The sequence below is a fragment of the Aphis gossypii genome, chromosome X, assembly GCF_020184175.1.
Source record: "Aphis gossypii isolate Hap1 chromosome X, ASM2018417v2, whole genome shotgun sequence".
In the NCBI taxonomy this organism is placed as follows: domain Eukaryota; kingdom Metazoa; phylum Arthropoda; class Insecta; order Hemiptera; family Aphididae; genus Aphis; species Aphis gossypii.
Window position 1 is genome coordinate 64,393,840 of NC_065533.1, and position 22,962 is coordinate 64,416,801.

The following is a 22,962-nucleotide window of genomic DNA, read 5'->3' on the forward strand; positions in this document are numbered from 1 at the left end:
GTTTAGGTATCGAATTGTATCATATCGATTTTAACTTATTTTTTTAAAATTTTATAAAATAAGAGGTGGGCCAGGAATGGTACGTGTATACTACTTTTGTGTAGTATCAAATTTTGAACTCGCAACTGTTAGTTATATAATAAATAATTGAAAACATTTTATAATTCTTATATAATATTTTATTATAATATTTTATAAAACGATACTGTAAAATAATAGGAAACAGTCATTTAAAAGTTAAAATAAAGAAATCGGATGAAAAAAGTACTGTGCTTTAAAGAGTTTTAAGCGAATGATTATTAAGACATAATATTGAAATATTTGTTTTTAAATATCATAAAACAAATATATATGTTATAAAATTTACTTATAAACAAAATGTTATACTTATGTGAGTTTTAAAAACGATTAAAAATAAATATACAAGTATATGAGTAGGTATAGTGAATAATTAATTATAAGAATAAAAGTGCAGTACCTATTTATGTTTTTATTTTAAACATTATTATTATGTTTATGTAACTTATACCAAAATTCATTGTCACTTTTTTCTTCCTCAGATATAATCTTAGATTTTTTCTATAACATAATATAAAATACACATTAAAATTTAAAATTATTAAGATTATTAGAAATTTCATATTGATATTATTTAATAGGTAAGTATAAGTTATAATTTTATTAATTCTGAAAATAAATAATTAAAAAAGAATTAAACAATGAATTATGAAAAATTAAAAGTACTAAATAGGTTTGTAATCTAAAAATAAACTAAGGAAGTAGCCTTGCTGTATAGATATAGATGATATATACTCCGGTCAATGAGAAAAGTAAACCGTTTCCAGGCACGTTTTTGGGAGGGGCGTTGGGAGCGATCGCCCTACCCCCAAAGCCCGTATTATAGTCTATCTTATTTTTTTTAATACATTTTATTTGTATAATAATAACGAATTTTCGATTTAAGATAGTATCAGTTAAATCACCATAATGATTAAAATTTGTTACAGATGAGAATATTTTTCTGTATATTCTTTTATCATGGTTCAAATATTATCTGTGAAAACTTGAAAAACTTCATACTGGTTATTTTCACGTCCGATGTGAAATTATTTGTTTTCACGTTCTACCCAGTAATTGGTCGTAATGTTAAGAAATATTTCTCTACGAGTTGTTGATAAATATGTCCCATGGTAAATAACCCGATATTAATATTAATAGACCGTGGGTAAATATATAAAATATGTTATCGTATATCACGTAATATTAATCCATAGAGGAATATTAATATTGTGTAAATTGAATAATATTCAACAAACCAAACCTATCCGAACATTCCGAACTTAAACCATGCTGTAAGCTTATAAATGTAAAAACTTAGTTTAAACTTTAAATGATGAAAATTCAGTAGTAAATTGTCATTTATCTTTTGTGTTTTTGTCTTCAATTTCTCATATATATATTCATATTTATATATGTATCATTCCTACCTTAATAAGTAATAACCTAACCCTAATAATGAGCAAAAGAAAGTTGAGTGGATATTCATAGAGAAATAGAAGTTTCCACCGAAGATATTATTCAACGGTTCGCTAAAATTAAAAACAGATATATGGATCTAATTCTGTAGAAAATAACAGATGTATTAAATTTATTATGACATATTATATTATTATTTATATAATATTATTTAAACAATGTTTTTTACCATTTTATTTATTACCCTTTTTATATAAGAGTACACTGGCACAAATTTATTATGGGGGATTTGGACTTCCTTAAAAAATTTATCGCCCCTCCCAAGATGAGGTTCCAGATATGTGCCTCACCGTTTCCGTCCAAAACACGTCCGATTTAAAGCATCTTTCCATCTATTTAAGATATCATAGGACACCAGGAACCGTTGCCACGGAATGGCACAGAGATAGATAAGAATATACTGGCGCGTGGACTCACCTATGTTCATTTGTTGCGAAAACGAGTAGTCTCAACTGCCGCTACTCCAACCACCGTATGGCATGAAATTTAACTACCATACAAATAACATTAAAAAACTACACATTTTAATTTAACGTATCTCTGGGATAAATGGACGTATTACGTTAACTTGGGTACCAACATTTTTGTTTTTTTATGTGCTTAAAATTTATATTTACCAAAAAAAAAAAAAATAATAATAATAATAATATTTATTGATACCAAATTAGAATTACAAACATGTTAAAATAAAATAGATAAATTAATTGATCTTTGGTTCTCTTTTCAAAAGCAAAGCTTGTGCAGGAAAGAGAGAGTTGTGATACAAAGTCGTTAATAATTAAGAAAAAGGAAAAAAAAATTAACAAAATAGAGAATAAATAAGAACAATATAAATAAAGATAATATAACAATTTAAAGTATTAAAACAAAATTTATGCTGGATGGTTATATCTTATAGGTATAAGCATAAGTACAGACTAGGTTAAACCCATTAGGTGCCTTAGCCGTAAGTAGAACCTAACCTTAGCCGAATTATGTTGATATGCTAAGTTATACTTATGAGTATAACAATAGAAAAAGAGCAAAATAAAATACAGTAAGAAATAGATAATTAAAAGGAAACTTAATATAATACAATATAAACAGTGCATTACATAAAATTATTAAAGTAAAACATTATTTAAATATTTTTTATACCTACATTTTAAAACTGTTAAAATCATGTAAATTAAAATTATATTTAATACAAAATGATATGAACTTATATTTAGGGTTCTACTGCCCGAATACTGTATTCATTTTGGGGACAATGACATTAGTATTAGCCTTAAAGCGAGTATTATAGTTATGACATGGAGCATCAATATAGGTTTTCATATTATAAAATAATAGGCAAATGTTCTTAGTATACAAAGCTTTTAAATTGAATACCTCTAATTCTTAATATAAGTTAACAGTAGGAAATAATGTAGGCTTATTGAAGATAAATTTGAGTAATGGATTTAAAGTGATTTCAAGATTCCGAATGTGAGTATGATATGTTCCCCCCAAAAAGAAATTCCATAAGAAAGAATTGATTGCACTAGTAAAATATACGTCAATTTTTTTAATTTAAAGGTTAAGATAGATCTAAGAGATTTATATATATAGAAGAATTTTCTTAAAGTATTATTAATATAATTTATGTGTACCTACGTCCTATTTTAAATTAGCATCAATAAACAACCCTAGGTATTTAATAGAGTTTACTCTATTTAATTCCCTACATTTGCATATATTATTTTTATTATTATTGAAGAGACAACTATTAGTATGAGCAATGATTTTATAATTATTCAAATCAATAGCTTTTTGAATACCAAAGTGAATGTAATTAGTTTTTACACTGTTGATTTCTAATGAATTATTATCAAGCCAGTTTTTAACAATAATAAAACTTTCCTCAGCCATCTTATACAGATTATATTTTATGCACGGACTTTTTAATAAGATGACGGTGTCATCAGCAAAACAAATAATCTTTCCAGGGATTACTTGATTAAGAAGTCCATTTATGTATATTATAAATAACAATGGTCCTAGTACGGTACCTTGCGGTACAGAGTAATCAATGTCAAGTTCATTACTATAATCGTTATCAATTTTGACTCTCTGCACTCGTCCGTTTAGGTACGATTGGAATAACCTATAAGCAACACCTCTTATTCCACAATGATAAAGTTTATCGAGTACAATATTATGGTCAACAGAATCAAAAGCTTTTTTAATATCCAAAAAAATTCCAAGAACGTGTTGCTTGTTATCAAGATTTTCATATATGTATTCAGTAGTTTCATAAAGTGCACTGCTAGTCGAGAGGTTGCTTCGGAAACCAAATTGATTATCGTGAAAAAAATTATGGCTATTTAAGAACTCTAATAATCTGCTTTTAAGGCATTTTTTAAATATTTTTGATAAAGTTAAAGTGAGTGATATAGGCCTATAATTAGAGCAATCTTTTTTGTCACCATTTTTATAAATTGGAATAACTATTGACTCTTTAAATGACTTAGGGTACTCCCCTTTAGAAATAAAGATATCAAATATTATTGTTAAAGGTACAGCTATAGAATTAGACGTACTTTTGAGAACATAATTAGATATTGAGTTTTTAGAAAAGGTATTGATATTTTTAATAGCATTCAATAGGTTAAGTACTTCAATCGGTTCAATTGGTTTTAAAAATATAGTGTCAGAGATATAACAGTTTCTGTAGCCCAAACCCTCACCGTCGACCCAGAGGTACGTCGACCGATCCGGCTACACTCAATAGAATTGTTTTAAAAACAATCGTAAAAAATATAAATAAATTGACGGTAACCTACCCACACTCACATGTATATGCACAAAGGCACCGCAACACAAAACCAGGGGGGCAGGAAACTCCTTATATCCGAAATAACGAATAAAAGAAAAACAATGTAAATAAAAAAACCGATTATAAAATATGTAATGATGGGCCCAATAGCACCGCCGTACCTACTATAATAATAATAAAATATAAATGTAACAATAATAATTTGGCGCCCACACACACGTGATGAATATATAAAATTCAACGCCGTAACGGTAATAATACAAAATAATAATAATAATGTTATCAATAGGAATAATATTATATAAGTGGTGATATGTTTACATACACGCCGGTATCATTGTCGCCTTCGCCGCCGACCTGGACACCGATGAATAATGATAGCGGGAGCAGCTCTCGCGCACTGTCGTCGCTGTAGATAACGCGCGACGAGGCAACTTATGGACGCACGCACGGAGGTTACGCAACCAGGCGGCTTACCGTTCCATAAGTGCACACGATTACGTCTATAACGAACAACGGCTCTCTACAGCGAACGAACACCACCGCGGCACTGCGGATACGAACCGGGGATACAAAATAATAAAATACCTATACGTTCGGTAAATCGGCACGTTGGCTTCACTAGCCGAGAGTAAAATTTTGAGTTCGCGACAAAATACTCCGTAATACCACTGTAATTTTAAACGGTCGCGCTGCAGACGGACGCGCGGACCAGCAGAAGCGGATTCCATCGCCACGAACACACTGAGGTCATTGACGTGCGGTATTGACCAGGCGCAATAGAGTCGGGGAACCGGGGGTAGCAGATAAATCGCGAAGATGAGAATAATTAAAAAGTTATGCAACGACCGACGGCACTATCTACAGCGATAATATAATGTTAATAATATAAATAATAAGTAGCCCGGTATTACGTAATTGCATATTATATATATGACAGTTTCTGTTAAGCGTATCAAAATTGATAGTAGGGAATTTATTACTCTTAATATTATTAGATATTACACTTCCGACTTTGGAGAAAAAGCTATTAAACTCATGTGCTATGTTTTTTTTCCCAGTTATTTTTTCGCCAACATTATTTAAAAGACTACTAACAATAAATTGTGTTTTTCCGTTTATTACTATATGAAACATCTTTAATTAGATTCCAAATTTTTTTTGAGTCTGATCCCGCAAGTATAATAAGTTTTTGGTAGGTAGTAAATGTTTCTGGCTAGTTTAATTGTACCTACTATTTAACATAATCCTATACCTAATCAACGTATTTACGTTTCAGTAACGTATTAAATGGTTGTTTAAGTAATTTCGTATAGAGTTTTTCTCGATTTCTAATTGACGTAATTAACCCTTTGGTAATCCATTGTTTTATTTTTTTATATTTAGATCTAATATTCTTAACGTTGGTTAAAGATAAATTAATAAAAGAATCTAGTACCTGGTTAAATTTTTTTAGTATCGTATCTATACAGCTATAGTTATATAGCCAATCCCAATTCTCGGTACTAATAACTAATAAGCATATTAAGATGATCAAAATTAATGAGGATTCGTTCACTATCATGAACGGTGTTATCTATTTCTCTGAACTGTAGTATTTCGTTAATAATAATAGTGCCAAAGTGGTCAGTAGTATTACATTTAAGCAAGGCTGGGCATTAACGAGTTAATAAGTTAAAAGTTAAGTTAAAAGTTAAGTTAATTTTAACTTATTAACTTAACTTACTAGTTCGCTATTTTAATTAACTTAACTTTAACTTAACTCATTTATATTTACGTTAACTTAAAATCAACTTCTACTTTTTTAATATTACCAATTAAGTTAATTTTGGATTTTTGTTTTATCTAGAATATACTTTAGTCTATAACGATTCGTCGATTTAAAATTCATAGAATATTATAAAATATTGTTGGAAAAAAAGAAAGATATTTTCGTAATTATTCCTATAAATAGCACGGAGGGCTAGTAATGGCTAGTATACTAATATTATATTAAAATAATAAATAATAATATAAAGATAACATTGTAACAATGTGACATTTAAGTATTTAACCGCCCGTATGGCCGTATGACCATATTATATAAGATATGTCAATAGCTACGAGTTCACGAAGTCACATTTAAATATTTAATAATACCAGATTATTATTATTGTTATTATTACTTAATATTTATTTATATCTTATTCTATAATTTTTATGATTATCGATTATCATTTTATTACAAAAATACTAATAATAATTTTCACTTATTTTAAAACCTTTTTTAATGAATTTTTTTTTTTTTATTATTAACTTAACTTATTAATTGAAGTTAATTTAGCAAAAATGTGTTAACTTAACTTTAAATTTAATTGATGTATTAAAAAAATAAATTAATTTAACTTTTAATTTAATTGAACAAAAAATTTTTAACTTAACTTAACTGAGTTAAAAAAAATCATTAACTTGCCCAGCCTTGCATTTAAGAATATACGTATAAAATCTACCAGAATCAAAGATAGTATGGTCATTTGTGGGTTTATATTGTTTTATAAAAATATGATCAATACATGTTTTAGAATTACCACTTACTCAAGTAAAATCATTAATTGTCGAAGTATATCCAAATTTGGCCAAAGTATTTAAATATGCATTAGATTCATAAGAATTGGAAAATAAATTGATATTAATGTCACCACAGATTATATGATTACTTTTAGAAACATTATCTGAAAGGTAGTTATCTAATGAAGTAATAAACTGTTTAGTATCGTAACACTGTGAACGATGAATACCTGTAACTATATACTGAGAACCACCTTTATTTACAGATAATTGAATTGAACTACAATTATTAATAATTTGTGTACAAATGTTGTCAAATTTACAGTCATTACTAATAAGTACGGAAACACCGTCAGATTTATTTAATATTCTTAAAGAATGAAAAATTTGATATCCATTAATTTTTATATCATACTCTTCTTTCATCCATGTCTCACTTAAAACTATTACATCAAATTTATTATTTATGGAGCTTAAGTATACTATTAGTTCATTAATATGTGCTTTAAGGCTACTAATATTCATCGAAAAAACACTAATACAGTTATTCTTAAATTTTATGTCATCGATACAATCGATAGACAGGGTTTCAATATTGTTAATTTTATTAATATTGTTAAGTAAAAAATTTATATCTGTATTGTTCATAAATAATAAGACTATAATACTAAAATACTAAGATTAATAAATATAGGAAAAAATATAGTATATAATAAACTCCATAGTTTATCAATTAATTTTTCAGTATCAATTGACATTAGTTGAGACAAGTTACAAATACGTACACCATACATACCTTCCGATTTTTTCATAAATACTCCGCTTCCATTAGCCCAGACATATTCGTAGTTGTATTTTTTTGCTATTTGTTTTGCAAGCCAATAGATTTTTCTATTTACCACAGACAGTTGTTCATTTACATAAAGGTGACTTTCAGGAAAATTGTTATGTATTTCTTTGGCTATGAGAGGCATTTTTGCTTTAACTCTGAATTTGATGGTAGTCAATAAATTATTTTTAATTTCTTTATTAGTAAATTCAACGATAATACGATTATTATTTTAATTCCCATGACTTAATCTATAAGTTTTGTTTATATGTTCTTCTTTTACTTCAACATTAACAATTTTAGCTAGTGTTGAGACTACTAGCTTTAAATAAATTTTCATTGGTCGTTTTTGGTATACCAGTTATATCCAAGTTGTTACCAAGTTTTGCCTATTCTGTAATATTATTATTTCCTTTAAAAATATGGATTTTATTCTCGTAAGCATTTAGCCTAACATCAAAATCTTTTACTTTTTGAACAATGCTTTGTAGTTTTGTATTATACTCATCAACTTTATCAGATAGAAAGGACACAGACTTTTCAATTGAGCTGTAGGATGTAGTTAAACTATCTAATTTATTGAGTATTATATCGATCGATGATTTTATTTCATTAATATCAGTAGAAGTTTTATTACCTTCATCATGGGTATTCATTATTTTGTCATTACCTTGACGGTTTTTCCTAGAAGTAACATTTTTTTTAATAATTATATTTTGCTCGCATTCATCACATATCCAGTTTTGCGGATTATCTTTGTTTTTATTGAAAATAGATAAACAGCTTTTGTGAAAAAATTGTCCACAAAATGAACACGTGATTTTTTTTGTTGGTTAACTATATTAATCAAAACACGACCGCACTACACAGACCAACAGACACAACGAATAAATAAATAAATAAAAATATAAATTATCTGAAAATCATTTATTTACTCATACCAATTGCAAATAATTTCTTGCCACACAGGAGTCGGGTAACCGGCCCGTTTTACACTCTATAGTCGCGGCAACGAAAAATGAGCGTTGGTACCGCGACCCGTTGTTTTTACCCACTTATACGGCCAATGATTCCCAACACAGTGCAGCTGTCGTGTGGGCTAGGTCGTGCGGGCTTTTTGTTTAAAGATTGATAACCACTACTAATAAACTGCCGCTTGGCGCATGACGGTCAGCGTTCATTTTTCGTTGCCACGACTATAGTCAGCACTCCAGTATATTCTTATCTATCTCAGTGCGGAATGGTCACTGACGTCATACAAATGGTTTATTTTTCTGATAAGGTGGAGTATAGTAATTTTTTATCGAATGAATCTCGTTATTCAGTAGATTAAAAAATATGGTATTTTAATTCAATGATATAGTTTTCCAACTAAATTTCTAATCCATATTTTATCATACGTATAGGTATTTAAATTGTCATTGCCTATTAGTAATTAAAATTACAATAAATAATACGGTACGTTAAAAAAATTATTTATCACACATATTATTTTATAACTAGCTCATCAGCGTTTTATTTTATTTAATATTTTATTGTGTAAGAGATTGCATGCTTTATGTAATGGTATGTAAAAATATATAAGTAAATAGGACTTAAATAAAAAAAAGGTTGTGACTTTTGCGCTAGAACTTAAAAGTAAGAGCGCATGTTTTAGAAGGTAAAAATGTATGTTATTATATTATCATTCATTCACACTGAATCATTATTGATCCCAAATTTGTAATTATTGTTGAAATAAGATACATTAGAACCTCAAATAATTCACGATGTATTGAATAAAAAAACGAAAAATAAATATTTGTTTTTTACTGTATTATATAATTAAATATTAGATTTTAAAATGATTAAATGAAGTATTTTTAAGTGTGTTTACGTAGATACAGGTTATTACGATCAACATTCTATTTGTCTTTGAATTACTATTTTCAAGTTTCTACGACTTATACTTTTTGAATTATAACAAATATTTAAATTATTCGTTTGAGGACAAATCATTATCGTTACGCAATTTCATAAACATTTTAAATTCAAACGCTCATAAAATTTTCCTTTAATGAGGCTTCGAGACTCGAGTTGTTAATGAGGTTTCATAAAAAATTAGTGGATTCGATTTTCGATATTTCATTTTTTAAATCCATAAAATCGTCTTGTGATTTTTGTTTTTTTTTTCACTTTTTTGATTTATGAATAATGAATATAATAAATTAAAATACCTATCTATCTAAAATATAGCTCTCTACAGTCTACATTAACAAATTCAACTTTCCACTTCAACTTTTATACGAGGTTTTTTGCTCTAAAACCAATCGGTCAATCGTATTTTTGGAACTGAAGTAATAAGTTTTTACTTTCAGTCGCTGCTGATACGTCATTGCTGGCAGCGTAATGAATCGAGAATAATTTTATTTGGTTTTATTTCACATAAATAATAACAAAATGGAATAATTTACTATACATAATATAATAATTATAAAAATATAATGTAATATAATATATTACATTATATATATACAGGGTGCGGCGTAATGGACTCCCATATTTCAAATAATCATTAGCGCGTAATTAAACTGATTAGATTAAAGTGGTTTATTTCGCTAGATTAGATTATTAATAAGGTTTTTAGTCGTCACCATGCCGTGGTCTGGTGAACAACATGGTTTCGTTATTGAGGCATTTTTCAAAAACGCTGAATGTGTGATTGCGACACAGAGAGCATTTCGCACTCGGTTCAGTTTGAATCCAAACGAAAGTGTACCATTTCTTATGGGTATACCTCAAAGCTGAAGTTTTCAAACATCGACTTAGAACCATTTAAGAACTAAAGGAGGATATTCGTCAAGAAATCTCTGCGATTCCACTCGATATACTGGATAGTGATGGAAAACTTTCGAGAACGACTCCATATGTGCGTTGCTCGTCAAGGCAATCATTTAGACGATATAATTTTTAAAAAATAATTTTAAAAAAAACCTTATATAATATAGTTTTTAAAAATAAAAATTTTTTTTCTTAATCTTGTATCATTTTTTTTTAATTTACTTCGGAAATGTATAAAAATAAAATACAATAGCGTGGACTGCCGATAACAGATCGGTTTTGACCTTGTGTGTGCTGGCGCGCGTGGATGTCGGAGCTATGAAGTTACAAACTCTGCCGCTAGAATCGAGAGCAGCACGTGACGGCAGTAATCATAACTTTTTTACTGTATAACATGCCAATTTCGTTCCAATAATACGGCTTACAGAATGGTTGTAGAGCAAAGTGTGCGAATTAAAAGTTGTAGAGGAGAGTTATATTGAATGACGTATAAGACTCGATTTTTCGATATTTCATTCTCAAACTAACTCGATAAAATCGTTTTACATTTTCTGTTTTTTCCCTTTTTTACTTGTGAATAGTTGGTATAAAAAATTTAATTATCAAAAATCGAGTCTTATACGTCACCCGATATAACCCTCCTCTAAAACTTAATAAAGATATTTTGCTCTAAAACCATTCAGTAAGCCATATAATAGGAAAAAAAATTGACATGTTATTGTACTGTATTTCGCTAATGCTGCGTCACTTTAAATTTTAATTTGTTGATCGAAACTTCGTTAAAAAAAAACATTTTCTTCTTTTTTCTTTTGTTGTTGTTTTTTTTTTAAATTGTTTAGTTCATTGAGCATCGAATCGACCTTAGTATTTAAGTTATTGCTTCCCCGAGAATTCTACCAACTTCAATTCTTCGATTTTGGTTTTAACAGTTAGATAGGTACTAATTGTTGAATGCAAATTTGAATTAGGTTCACGTTGTTCGTTAACACTTATGAATTTTTATTTGATCAGTTAAGACATATTTTAAGATTAATTTTATAATAATGTGAGTTTTTTAGATTTTTAACGAAGTGGTAAATGTATTGATTTACAATGATGTGTGTATTTTTTGTTTTTGTGTGTCTGTGTATAACATAATTTGACGAAATAATGCTTCAATTTCAAACTTCGTGGGTGATTTCCGATGGTCAAGTGATTATCCTTGGTGCATTATAAAGATCAAAAGTAAACATTTTCGAATAGTTTTCAAAAAATCGATTTTTTTTTTTTATGGTTGAATCCAAAAACTAATCACTGTAAATACTTGAAATGTTCACCAAATTTTTATACAAGCATTATCTATACAGTATACACAGTTAAATGTTCAATATATTTTGTATTTTTTGAGATATTTATAGACAACTGAATTTTAAAATACTCGATAATTGAATACAAATATTAGATAAATCATTAAATCATCTCCGTTCAGAATCTTTCTTCGTATACAATGATACCTATTATTGGATTCAAATTTAACACAAAATTAATAATGACCAATTGTACAGCATTTATATTCGGCATTGTCATATTCTGACATACCAGCCCAGTAGAAATGTTATATTTTTTTACACATATTAGGTACATACAACTATCTTTTTTGTGTGTTAGCTTACCTAAATATTTCTTTATTCATATAGTCTGTATTCATATTGGTATAATTTTCACCAATTTGCCACATTCGGCCTGCCAGCTTTTTTTATCTGGCCTATTGTAAATTTCCCAATTACATCACACGATTTTAAAGTTTATCGTATATACTCTATATTTTATAATTTATATGTATAGTCTATCATTTCGATATAGTAATATTGTTATCTGGTATTAAACATCGTTAAATGTCTAAATTTCCTGATATAGTATATTATACAGTACAGTTGTAGATCTAGGATTTTCTCATAGGGGGGATATAAAATATTTTCGTACATAAAATGTATAGGTATATAAGCTTTATTCTACTAAATTTACGAAACAAGATTTAATTTTCGCGGCCACGGGGAGGATCTATCTCCCATATCCCCCCCCCCGTAGATCTGCCCATAATACAGTATACACATGTATGTATACGTATAGCTTTTAACCATAAAAACGTGTTTTGGTAGTGATTAATTATGTCTGCAAAAAAGCGTAAAATTAAAGATGAAAATAAAACTTTAAATACCTTGTAGAATGACTGTTTATTTATTATTAAACGCTAATTAAAATGTATATTTTGAATTCCTTCTTTTTTGCTTTCTATGCTCTGGCCCGCTAGATTTTATTTTCCTAAAATTCAGCCCTCTAATAAATTTGAGTTGCCCACTCTTGTGATTGATTTTCTTGTAAAACACCAGTGTAGCAGAATTTGCGGCGAAAACAAATATATAAATTATATTTAGTAATACATACTAATTTATTATCTCTACTCTGTAGAATTTAAGTTAGACAATGAATAATACTGATTTTTAATATGATGTATACAAATTGTTATCTATCGAAACAATTCCTTTAATAATATGTATATTGTAAATTGTACACATTCTCAAACTAATGATTATATCTATAATTATTATTTGTAGTATTCAAATTTCGATGAATTATAATTAGGTATTCTAAATTATAAGTAATTAAAATTTACTAAAATAAATCATATTTATTTTACCTTACAACAGAGTTCAGGATCCATCAACAAATCTTTATAAATTGCAGTAATATCATTGTTATATTTTTCCATCTAAAAAAAAAAAGGAATGTCCTTAAAATTAAAGTTAAGTAATACATATAATATATTTTATTGTATGTGGTTGTCGTGGTAATTATAACTATATTTTAAACTCTTTAACTTAATAATAAAAAACCTTTTAAATGTTATTTTTAAGTTATTGGTGTTATAATAATTTCAGTAGGTAAATTATTCACTAGCTAAATAAAGAGAATTCATCAATTAAGTACCTTTTTGAAAATTTAAAAATATATTATAATGCTAAATGTAGTATTCAAAAATTATTAAATAAGCATAATTCAAATAAATATTTTGATTTACCAAATCAATTGCAGACTCATTAAGATCCATCAAAAACACAGTAAATAGTTCATGAGCTTCTAAATTTTTTAAGCGGTCCTAAAATTAATAAATATAGTATAAAATAAAAAAAATGATGTTAAGAGCTAAAATAAAAACAAATAACAATGGAAGTATAATAATGTGTTGTATGAAATTATCATAACAATTATAACTGGCGTTATAGGTATTGAAATATGCCATATAATATGCAGTAAAAATCATGAAAATATGCAAAAAATATGTTAGAATTTTTTTTCATTTATTTAAAATTTAAAAATTAATTTACTAACAAATTTTAAAAATTAATTACTTAAACACTTAATGAAAAAAAATAAAATTAGGGAATTTCCTACAATAGAGGAGACTTCAGAGTCTTAGTCTGATCAGGAAATCCATTCTCGACTTCTGTTGTAAATCGAACAACTTATTTTTGGCATATTCATGATTTACGAATGAAACGACAAACGACGTAATTGAGTGGTATGTTGATAACTGATTGATACAATTATATCAATTACGATTATAGGTTGACACAAACGCTTATCGTAATTGATTATTCATCTTTTCTTTATTTCAGTTATTATTTAATTCCAACAAAATATTAATATTATTTTATAATTTATTTTTTTTTCGATTTAATACGCAATACATTTCAAATTTTGTAAAAAAAATATGCAAAAAAAAATTTTCTAGTATTGTCAAGCTATAATTTGTAAAGATAACTAAGAAAACCCCAAAACTATGAAAATGAAAATAATATGCAATTGCATAGAAATCCGGGCTCTAAATTTATAACTAATAACTGTATATCGCAAATCTATTATATAATATTGTATATTTTTTATTTTCATTTTTCTATTGTTATAATATATTTCAAGTTAGAAATAAAGAACATCTTGCGGAAGGAGTAAAGAAATCGTGGAGTATTTAACCCTTTAACGTTGGTTAAAAGAAAAATATGTGTGTTTGATAAATGTATTCTGTTAAACCTTATACTGATAATGATTAAGACTTAAATTTGAATGCCATAAGAAAAAGAAAAAAAGAACCTAAAAACTCCCACTCCCCACGAAATTCTTATGAATTTTTTATGAGATGACTTTTTTTTCCCAATAATGGAAAACTATAAATTAAAACTAATTGACTTGGCGCATTCTTACTTTAAATCGACGGTCCATCTTATATACTATCCTTTAATTCGAACCCCACATCTTTTGAATTCAATTTTTAGAGGACTAATTTTTATTCTATGAAAAAAATACAATTAAATACAATTGATTGGGACTTGCTATTGAATGATACTTAAGAGCTTCCTGCTACGATTTCGAAGTTACCTCCACTATTTTCTACGCCATCAACTTATTTACTCCGAATATTTTTGAAACAAAAATCTAGTTTTCATTGGTACAGTAAGGAACTTAAAAATATTAATTATGTAGAATCACGTCTACACGAAAAGTTTGAAACTACGAATTACATAACCAAATAGAATTAATTTTCCTGTACACGTGCATTATGAAAAAGAGAATAGAAAAAGAGTCGTAACCAATATCTACATAAAATTCAGTTAGATCTAAACTGACTGATTCTAAATCTTTTTGGTGATATATCAAAAGCTTAAAATTAGACAACGAGGTACCTGATAAAATGAACTTAAAATTTATTAGTCATTTTTAGCGTCCGTATTTTTTACTCATATTTTATTAGGAATAACTATATTGGTAACAAATATTATAGTTCTTGCACTAGTTATTTGGCAATTATTAAGCTATCAGTTGGAGAGATTTTTCAAAGCATTAGTTCTGTTGATTTAAACTTGTGTTCTGCAATAAATTGCATTCCTAATATCTTATTAGACTCTTGTAAATACTCTTTATCTGTTTCTATCCATACATTGTTTAGTCAGCAATTACTTAAAGGTGTATTCTTGTTTAAATGGAAAAATAGTTTTATCACTCCGATTCATAAGCTCATAAACTTATAAACTCATAAAAAAATTATCGATATGTGGAAAAAAATAACTGTCTGGTTTAGTGACAGCATCCAGTTATAGATAGTCTCCGTAAGAGCTGAATGAAGTCTTTTTTGCTGACATGAAACAAAGGAGTGGCCCACACACTGTAAAACGATTGGTGTATACTCTTCTCGTAAGAAACATTAAATCTAACTCTAAATCTAACCTTAGCGCTATTGCAAGGCAATCGGAATTAAGGTCTCGTGGAGTAAACCTAGAGAACTCGGGGTCCAACCTGGTTCAGATATATGGCTGAGAACAACACAAATGAATGATGGGACGTGGCTTACGGTATCGATATTTGATGCAATTCTGGTGTTCATATCGATCAGACGCTAGTGGTGGACATCGACTTGTAACTCGAAATAATGAAAAAAGGTAGCTCCTATAATGCCTCTGGTGGCAGCTGTGATTTCTAACGTCCACCTAAAATTTCTAGTGAGTCTCAGTTCATAGTTGAGTGAATTCCGTTGTAAGTTTAGATTCGATTTATTTTAGAGACGGTAAACCATAATACTGAAAATACTTCGTTAACCAACAAATTATGAAAGAACCGAGATCTCAGTCCCTGAATCGATAAGAAAATCATCCTTGACAAAAACACGTTTACTATTACAAAAAGTGGTTCACTGACTTTCCACCATCGCTACTATTAGTTTTCCGATTATTCGTAATCCCACGGAGGATAAAAATGTTTAGCAGATTTATCGAAACGGCGTCATAAAAACATGAATTGTTGTTATTATTACCAAGGCCAGTTTTTGATAAGGTCTCAAATGACTATATTACGATTTAACGGACTACCGTATAACAAAATTCGAGACTCATATAGTGAGAGCTGCGATCGCATTCTTCATTGTTCGAAATCAGTTTATTGATGTTTAGGTAATGTTGACGGCTTAGAGGTCAAAATTGGAGGTTGCTTCCATGAGCCAATCATTGCGGGCAACGAGATCCTACAAAAATCCCTCCTTATGAATATGGCACTAATGGTCAGTGGCGTAGCCAGGATTTTTAAATGGGAGGGGCTAAACACTTTTTTGGGTAGCTAAGATAAGAGAAGATTTGAGAATTCACCCCAACCTCTCCCCCACCACCCACCCATCAAGTCAATAAATGTTATTGCAGCACTTAAGTATAGTTTTAAAAATATTTATTAAAATATACTTTATAATAAGAATAATAATAATTTTTATTTCAGTCACTTGCTCCACTCTGATAGCTGCATCCTCTTGAGCGAATTCTGGACGAATTCAGTTATTACTTCACTTTCATCAAATTGCTCTTTTTTATTTATATTAGCCATAGCTAACCCATTCAGTCGATTTTCCGACATGGTGCTTCTTAAATAATTTTTTAAGCGATTAAGTACAGAAAATGTTCTTTCAGGAGTGGAAGAAAATAACTGGTAACGTGGCAAATAATTGCAATAGTATTTTAATGTTAGGTTGGAGATTGGTGCAATGAGAGAGTGAATCAACAGCAGAATTCGGTTTTGGAAAAGTGTTTTGCTTCCATTGTTGTCTCCATATGAACAGCTTAGCTCTGAGTGTAGATGGAGTATCATCATGGATATCTTAGCCATATATTTTAGCAGCTTTTATAATATTTTCATCGTCGTACATATTTAAATTGGCCGGAATAAGTCCTTCGAGTGGCATAACATCAGTAAGTCTTTAATTAAAACAAGTATCCATTGATTCTATTAAATAGTGAAGAAAAGAATAAAAGTAGAACATTTAAAGTATATTTCTGGATTTTCAGAAATAACGTTTACTCTTTGAGTTTGTCTTTTACATATTCGGGGCATTTTTATTTCAATATTTACACTTTTTCCCATTGTGAAAACGTCATTAAATATTTGTTGAAATTGATTATCTGCATCATTGCGTAAACTTTCCAGAGCACTTTTTATAACCAACACATCTGATAACGCTTTTGATAAATCCTGTTGTTTGCTGTGTAAAGCAATACTCAGTTGCACAGTTAAGGCAAAGCAAACAGCTGAAACTTCTAAAGATACCAAAAAATTACTGTTGGTCACAGAATTTAAATACAACATTGCTTTACTTGAAGTTTCTTGGTTGGTATCGCCTTGAAGATCTTCAAGTGCAAGTACTATAAATACATACAACTCTTTAAATGTAATTATGGAGTTATATCGTTCAACCCAACGCGTATCACAGAGTTTTTTAAATTTAGTTTTTTTGTGTTTATTTGATTCAATATTATCAGTTATGTCAGCTTCTATGATGGATTTTAGTTTTTCTGTGCGTTTTTCAGATGCAGAAAAAAATGATGAAACCACAGAAATTACCCCCATCATGTTTTTAATTGAAGGAATTGCACATGCTTTTGAAATACAAAGGTTCAGAGAATGGCTAAAACAGTGAGTGTAGAAGGCTAGCGGCTGTTGTTTTGAAATTAAAGCTTGAACACCATTGTTTTTACCAGCCATGTTAGCACCACCATCGTATCCTTGACCTCTAATGTTATCCATACTCAGATAAATCCCTTCTAGTTTATATTTAATTGCATCTCTGATTGCCATTCCTGTAGTAGATGTCATTTCAATAAATCCCAAAAAGTCTTCTTTTATAATGAAATTCATAGTATCAACATATCGCACACAAATTGTCATCTGTTCTACTGTGCTTCTGTCAGTAGTCTCATCGCATAAAATTGAATACAATTTTAAAAGCTTAACCCTTTCAGCAATTTTCTTTTCAACCACAATTCCAATAGCATTAATTACCTCATTTTGTATTTGTGGGCTGATCATAGTGCAATTTTTAGGTGCCTCCTCAAAATGTTTCCATAGATCTGTATCCCCACATTCAACACTAAATGAAAGAAGACCTCGGAATACTCCTTGTTCACCATTTAAGCAAGCTTGTCTAACTTTATCTGATGACAAATTATCCTGTTCACGGTGGCCACGTAATGGAAGGTTATGTTTGGCGCAGAATAATATTGTTTTTACTATTGGTACTAATCTTTTTCTATTATTTTCAATTGTTTTTTCAATATGTTTGTTTAACATGACATCCACAGAGACTGAATTTAAATTATTAAGATTAACTAAAAAATCATTTGCTCTCTGAGCAGATAAGAGATGGTAGTCATTAGTTTGGTGCTTTTGAAATTCCTTCAATGGTTCTTTAAATTTTATCATAGGGGTTTTAACTAATTTTCCCAGTTTCTGGAATATAAAATTTAAATATTTTTTATTTTAAAATAATAAATATTATACACTCATATTTATTAGACTAATAATAAATGATTTGTTATAAGTTTATAATATTATATTTACTTGTTGGCCTACACATCCTTCAGAAAAAGCAAAAACTACACAAAATTTATAATAAGCACCCTCATGTTTTTGACTGTAAGCTAGCCATGAAAATTGTGCAAGATATTTGTGAAGAAATCTTCTTTTTTGTTTACCTTCTAAATATTCTGGAAAGGTATAGCTGACTGGTGGTCAGAGTTGTTATGTTTCGTGTTTTTTTTTAAAAAAACAAAAAAAACGGTTTTTTTGTTTTAAACTGATTTTTTTGTTTATTTCTTTTTAAAATGCTCTGTTTGTATTCAATTGTTTAAAACGTGTTTAAAACTGTTTTAAACTTGTTTAAAACGTTTATATCAAATTCAAAATGATAAAGAAATGGTCTAGACCACGGTTAAAACGTGGTATCAAATAAAAGTATATCTTAGTCCGTGGCCCGCATAGATAATAAAGATCTTTATTATCTATGGTGGCCCGTCGCCCGTGTATACAATCGCGATAAGCGGTACGCTCTAGTCAGTGCTCTACGGTCAAATTATTTATCAGTTGATAACAAATAACTAATACGTAATAACAATTGAGATATAAATAGAAAATGGTTAGCGGTATTATTGTAATATTGTGTGACTTAATAGTAAATTTACCTACTGACGCTACACCGCCTGTGTGTGCTAACGCTAAGTGCTAACTGTTAACTGCAACTGCTCCTACAGTAATACCTACTTTACAGTTAAGTTAATACAAATTACAAGTACACTGTACACAACAATATTCTTAACTAGTAATTACTGACAAGTGACAACAATACAACTCACTACTCAGTCACACACACGACAAACGACACATTGTGACAAATGTGTTTTCGTTAATTTCTATTGCTTTTTTTGTTACTTTCCACTCATGTTTATAATAGTGTGTAAGTCTTAACTTATTGCCGACTGCCGTTATTGTTAAAATATTTATCGTTATAAAATGTCGTATGGTGGAAGGAAACGCGATAACGTTTGGCGCTATTTCACACAAATTAATGGGCAGAAGTGTAAAAGAGCTGTTTGTAAAAATTGCAAGGTAGAGATGTCGGCATTAGTAATCCGGATGAAAGACCACATTTCAAAAAGATGTGTTGGGTATATTGAAAGCGAAGATGGGCCATTGGCAAAGGATGTACCCACTAGTGATGAAGGGCAATGTGATCAAGCTGATTTTGGTATGTATTATTATTTATTTTGCATTTTGATTTATACTTTTTACATGTATATTATGTTAATATTTTTTTTTTATCAAGGAATTGTTGCTAGACATTATACATACAATTATCTAATCTACTATAATATCAAGATATTAGTCCATTAGTCGGTACTCTGTGGTCCCCCCTGGAATTTTTTTTCCCATTTTAAGCCCTGGATTGCTTAATACCTATTTATGTAATATTTTAAGTGTTTTAATTTTTTAAAAGTCTAAATTAAATGGTTATATATTTAAAAAAAAATGGCTATAAGTACCAATATAAAAAAAAAAAATTTAAAAGTTAATTTAATTGGTAGGTACTCTTTGTTATTATTTCTTGTGGGGGACGGGGGCCACAAGTTCACAATTTATAATACCTATTATAACTATTATACAGGTAAATTCAGATTAATAAAATTTAACTGTTTTTCGATTTTAGAATTACAAAATTAAACTAATTAAAACTTCAATGTAGGTGACAATAATTGTAGAATTATAGATATAATGATTATTTTTTGCAGCCAATCAGTTATTTTAAAAAAAAAATTATTTAAGAATTGGTTTGTTTTGATGTCCACTTGTAGTTTGTACTTTATATAATGTTGGTCCTATATCCAGATATAATACTGCTTACTAGTAACTAGTAAGTAGATTGAGTATATTTTCTGTGCAACTTTAATATTATTTTATACTATTTAGTATTTAGTAAATATAATTGAAAATTAGTACCTACCTAAATAAACACCTACTTTTTTATTTATGGAAATCTGTAAGTAATAAATAAAATTACAAATTATGTTTTAGATACCTTATGCAGTCATCAACCAGTGTTTGAAAAATCAAATCATAGCTTGGGTAATTACTCTGGTGATCATATTAGTTCAACAGGATCAACTAGTACAATTATTTCTACACAAACTGAAGAATATTCTGATTATTCAACAGATCTTTTACCAAACAATACATTGAAGCGTAAGTTAACAAGTTCTAAACCACAATTACATCTGGATAAGTTTGTTGTGAAGACATCTGTTGAAGATGCAAAAAAATTGGATAATCAGATTGCACGTTTTATCTATGGAACAAATTCACCTTTCATCGCTGTTCAACATCCTGAATTTTGTAAGTTAATACACATGTTACGACCAGGTTATACACCCCCTACACAACAATATATTGCTGGAACTCTATTAAATAATGTTTACACTGATTTAAAAAATGATTTAAAAAACAAGTTGAATGGGAAAATGGTATGTCTTGCATTGGATGGATGGTCAAATGTACATCATGATTCAATTGTATGTGTTTGTGTAACTGACATTAGTGACGGTCTTGTATATTTAGTTGATACAATTGATACTCAAGACAATAGTCATACTTGGGATTACTTACAGAGTTTAGCTATCTCATCAGTACAATACTGTAAAAGTCTTGGTTGTATTGTTGGAAGCCTAGTGACTGATAATGCTGCAAACATGCATAAGATGAGATCTAATTTGGCCATGAACGATGATACTTCAGTTAATAATATTATTACCTATGGTTGTTCTGCTCATTTACTTAATCTCTTAGCAAAAGATATTGAAGTCAAAGGTGTTAAAAGTTATATAAAAAAAATTATCAAATACTTCAAATATTCGCATTTTTTTAGTGCAAAACTGAAAATGGCAGGTGGAAAGAAACTAATTTTACCCCAAGATGTACGTTGGAATACAATGGCCGATTCTATTGAATCGTACCTTGAGAATTGGTCAATAATTCATAAAATATGCACAGATAACCGTTCAGCAGTTCAAAGTGATATACTTACATCTGTTGAAGATATTGCAATGAAAAATAGAGCTCATGAATATTTAATAAAACTAAAAAAAATTGCAGGCGCATTGGATCGTGTTCAGTCAGATAATTGTACAATAAGTGAAGCAACTAGTATTTGGTTAACTTTACAAAAATATTTTGAAAACGAAGTTTTTGATGCAGATATTTTACAAAAAGTTTCTAATCGATTTGAATTAGCAATAACTCCTTATCATTTGCTTGGTTATATTTTGGATCCTAGATTTAAAGGAAAATATTTAAATCAAGAACAAATGGATGAAGCATTAAATTACACCAATGCATATCATCCTACTGTAATGGCAGAAATCATAACTTATCAAGCCGAAGGAGTACCATTTTCAAAATATTTATTTGAAGAACAAACAGTTGCAAAGATTTCTCCATTAATATGGTGGATGTCATTAAAGAAAAATATATCATCTAATTTATTCTACTTAGTAAAGCAACTGTTTACTGCTGTAGGATCATCTGCAGGAATTGAAAGATTATTTTCAACTTTTGGATTAGTACACAGTAAACTATGAAACCGTTTAGGTGTGGAAAAAGCTAGTAAACTAGTATCAGTATTTAAGAGTCTAAATACTATTCCTAAGTCAACAAGTAGTGATATTGACTATTGAGTAATAGTTATTTTAATATTTTAGAATACATACAAATTCTATTACCTATTATTTATTACTTATTAGTTATTAGTATTACCTAACTATTAATGCCTAATATTTTTATGTTTTAAAATTCAAAAACTGTTATTTGATGTTTATATTTTATATACCTACTAGACAGTAGACACTAGTTGACCATTATAATTTGTAACATTGTTATCTTATCTTAAACAATAAAAAGTTTAAGAAAAGACTGATAATTAATATTTTTTCTAATATATCTATATGCAATATCAATATCCTAATTTATTCCTAGGTTAATTAAATGTATTAAAAAAACCCTTTGTAGGGCAATGCTAATATGGTATATTAATATTAATAAT

General features: G+C 28.6%; 1 protein-coding gene across 3 annotated transcripts in view; it reads right to left on the reverse strand.

Annotated features, from left to right (window-relative positions):
• Positions 1-258: 258 nt before the first annotated feature.
• The window catches only part of LOC114120731 (uncharacterized), a 59,933-nt gene continuing 37,229 nt past the window's right edge, over positions 259-22,962 (reverse strand). For 2 of the 3 annotated variants that reach the window (XM_050206306.1, XM_027982738.2), the window contains 3 exons: positions 13,588-13,665; positions 13,207-13,278; positions 259-579 (listed from right to left, as the gene is read on the reverse strand). In XM_050206306.1, the coding sequence (XP_050062263.1) occupies positions 496-579; positions 13,207-13,278; positions 13,588-13,665 (234 nt within the window). In that variant the 3' untranslated portion in view covers positions 259-495. The remainder of the gene's footprint in view (positions 580-13,206; positions 13,279-13,587; positions 13,666-22,962) is intronic. The other variant, XM_050206305.1, reaches the window with a different exon arrangement.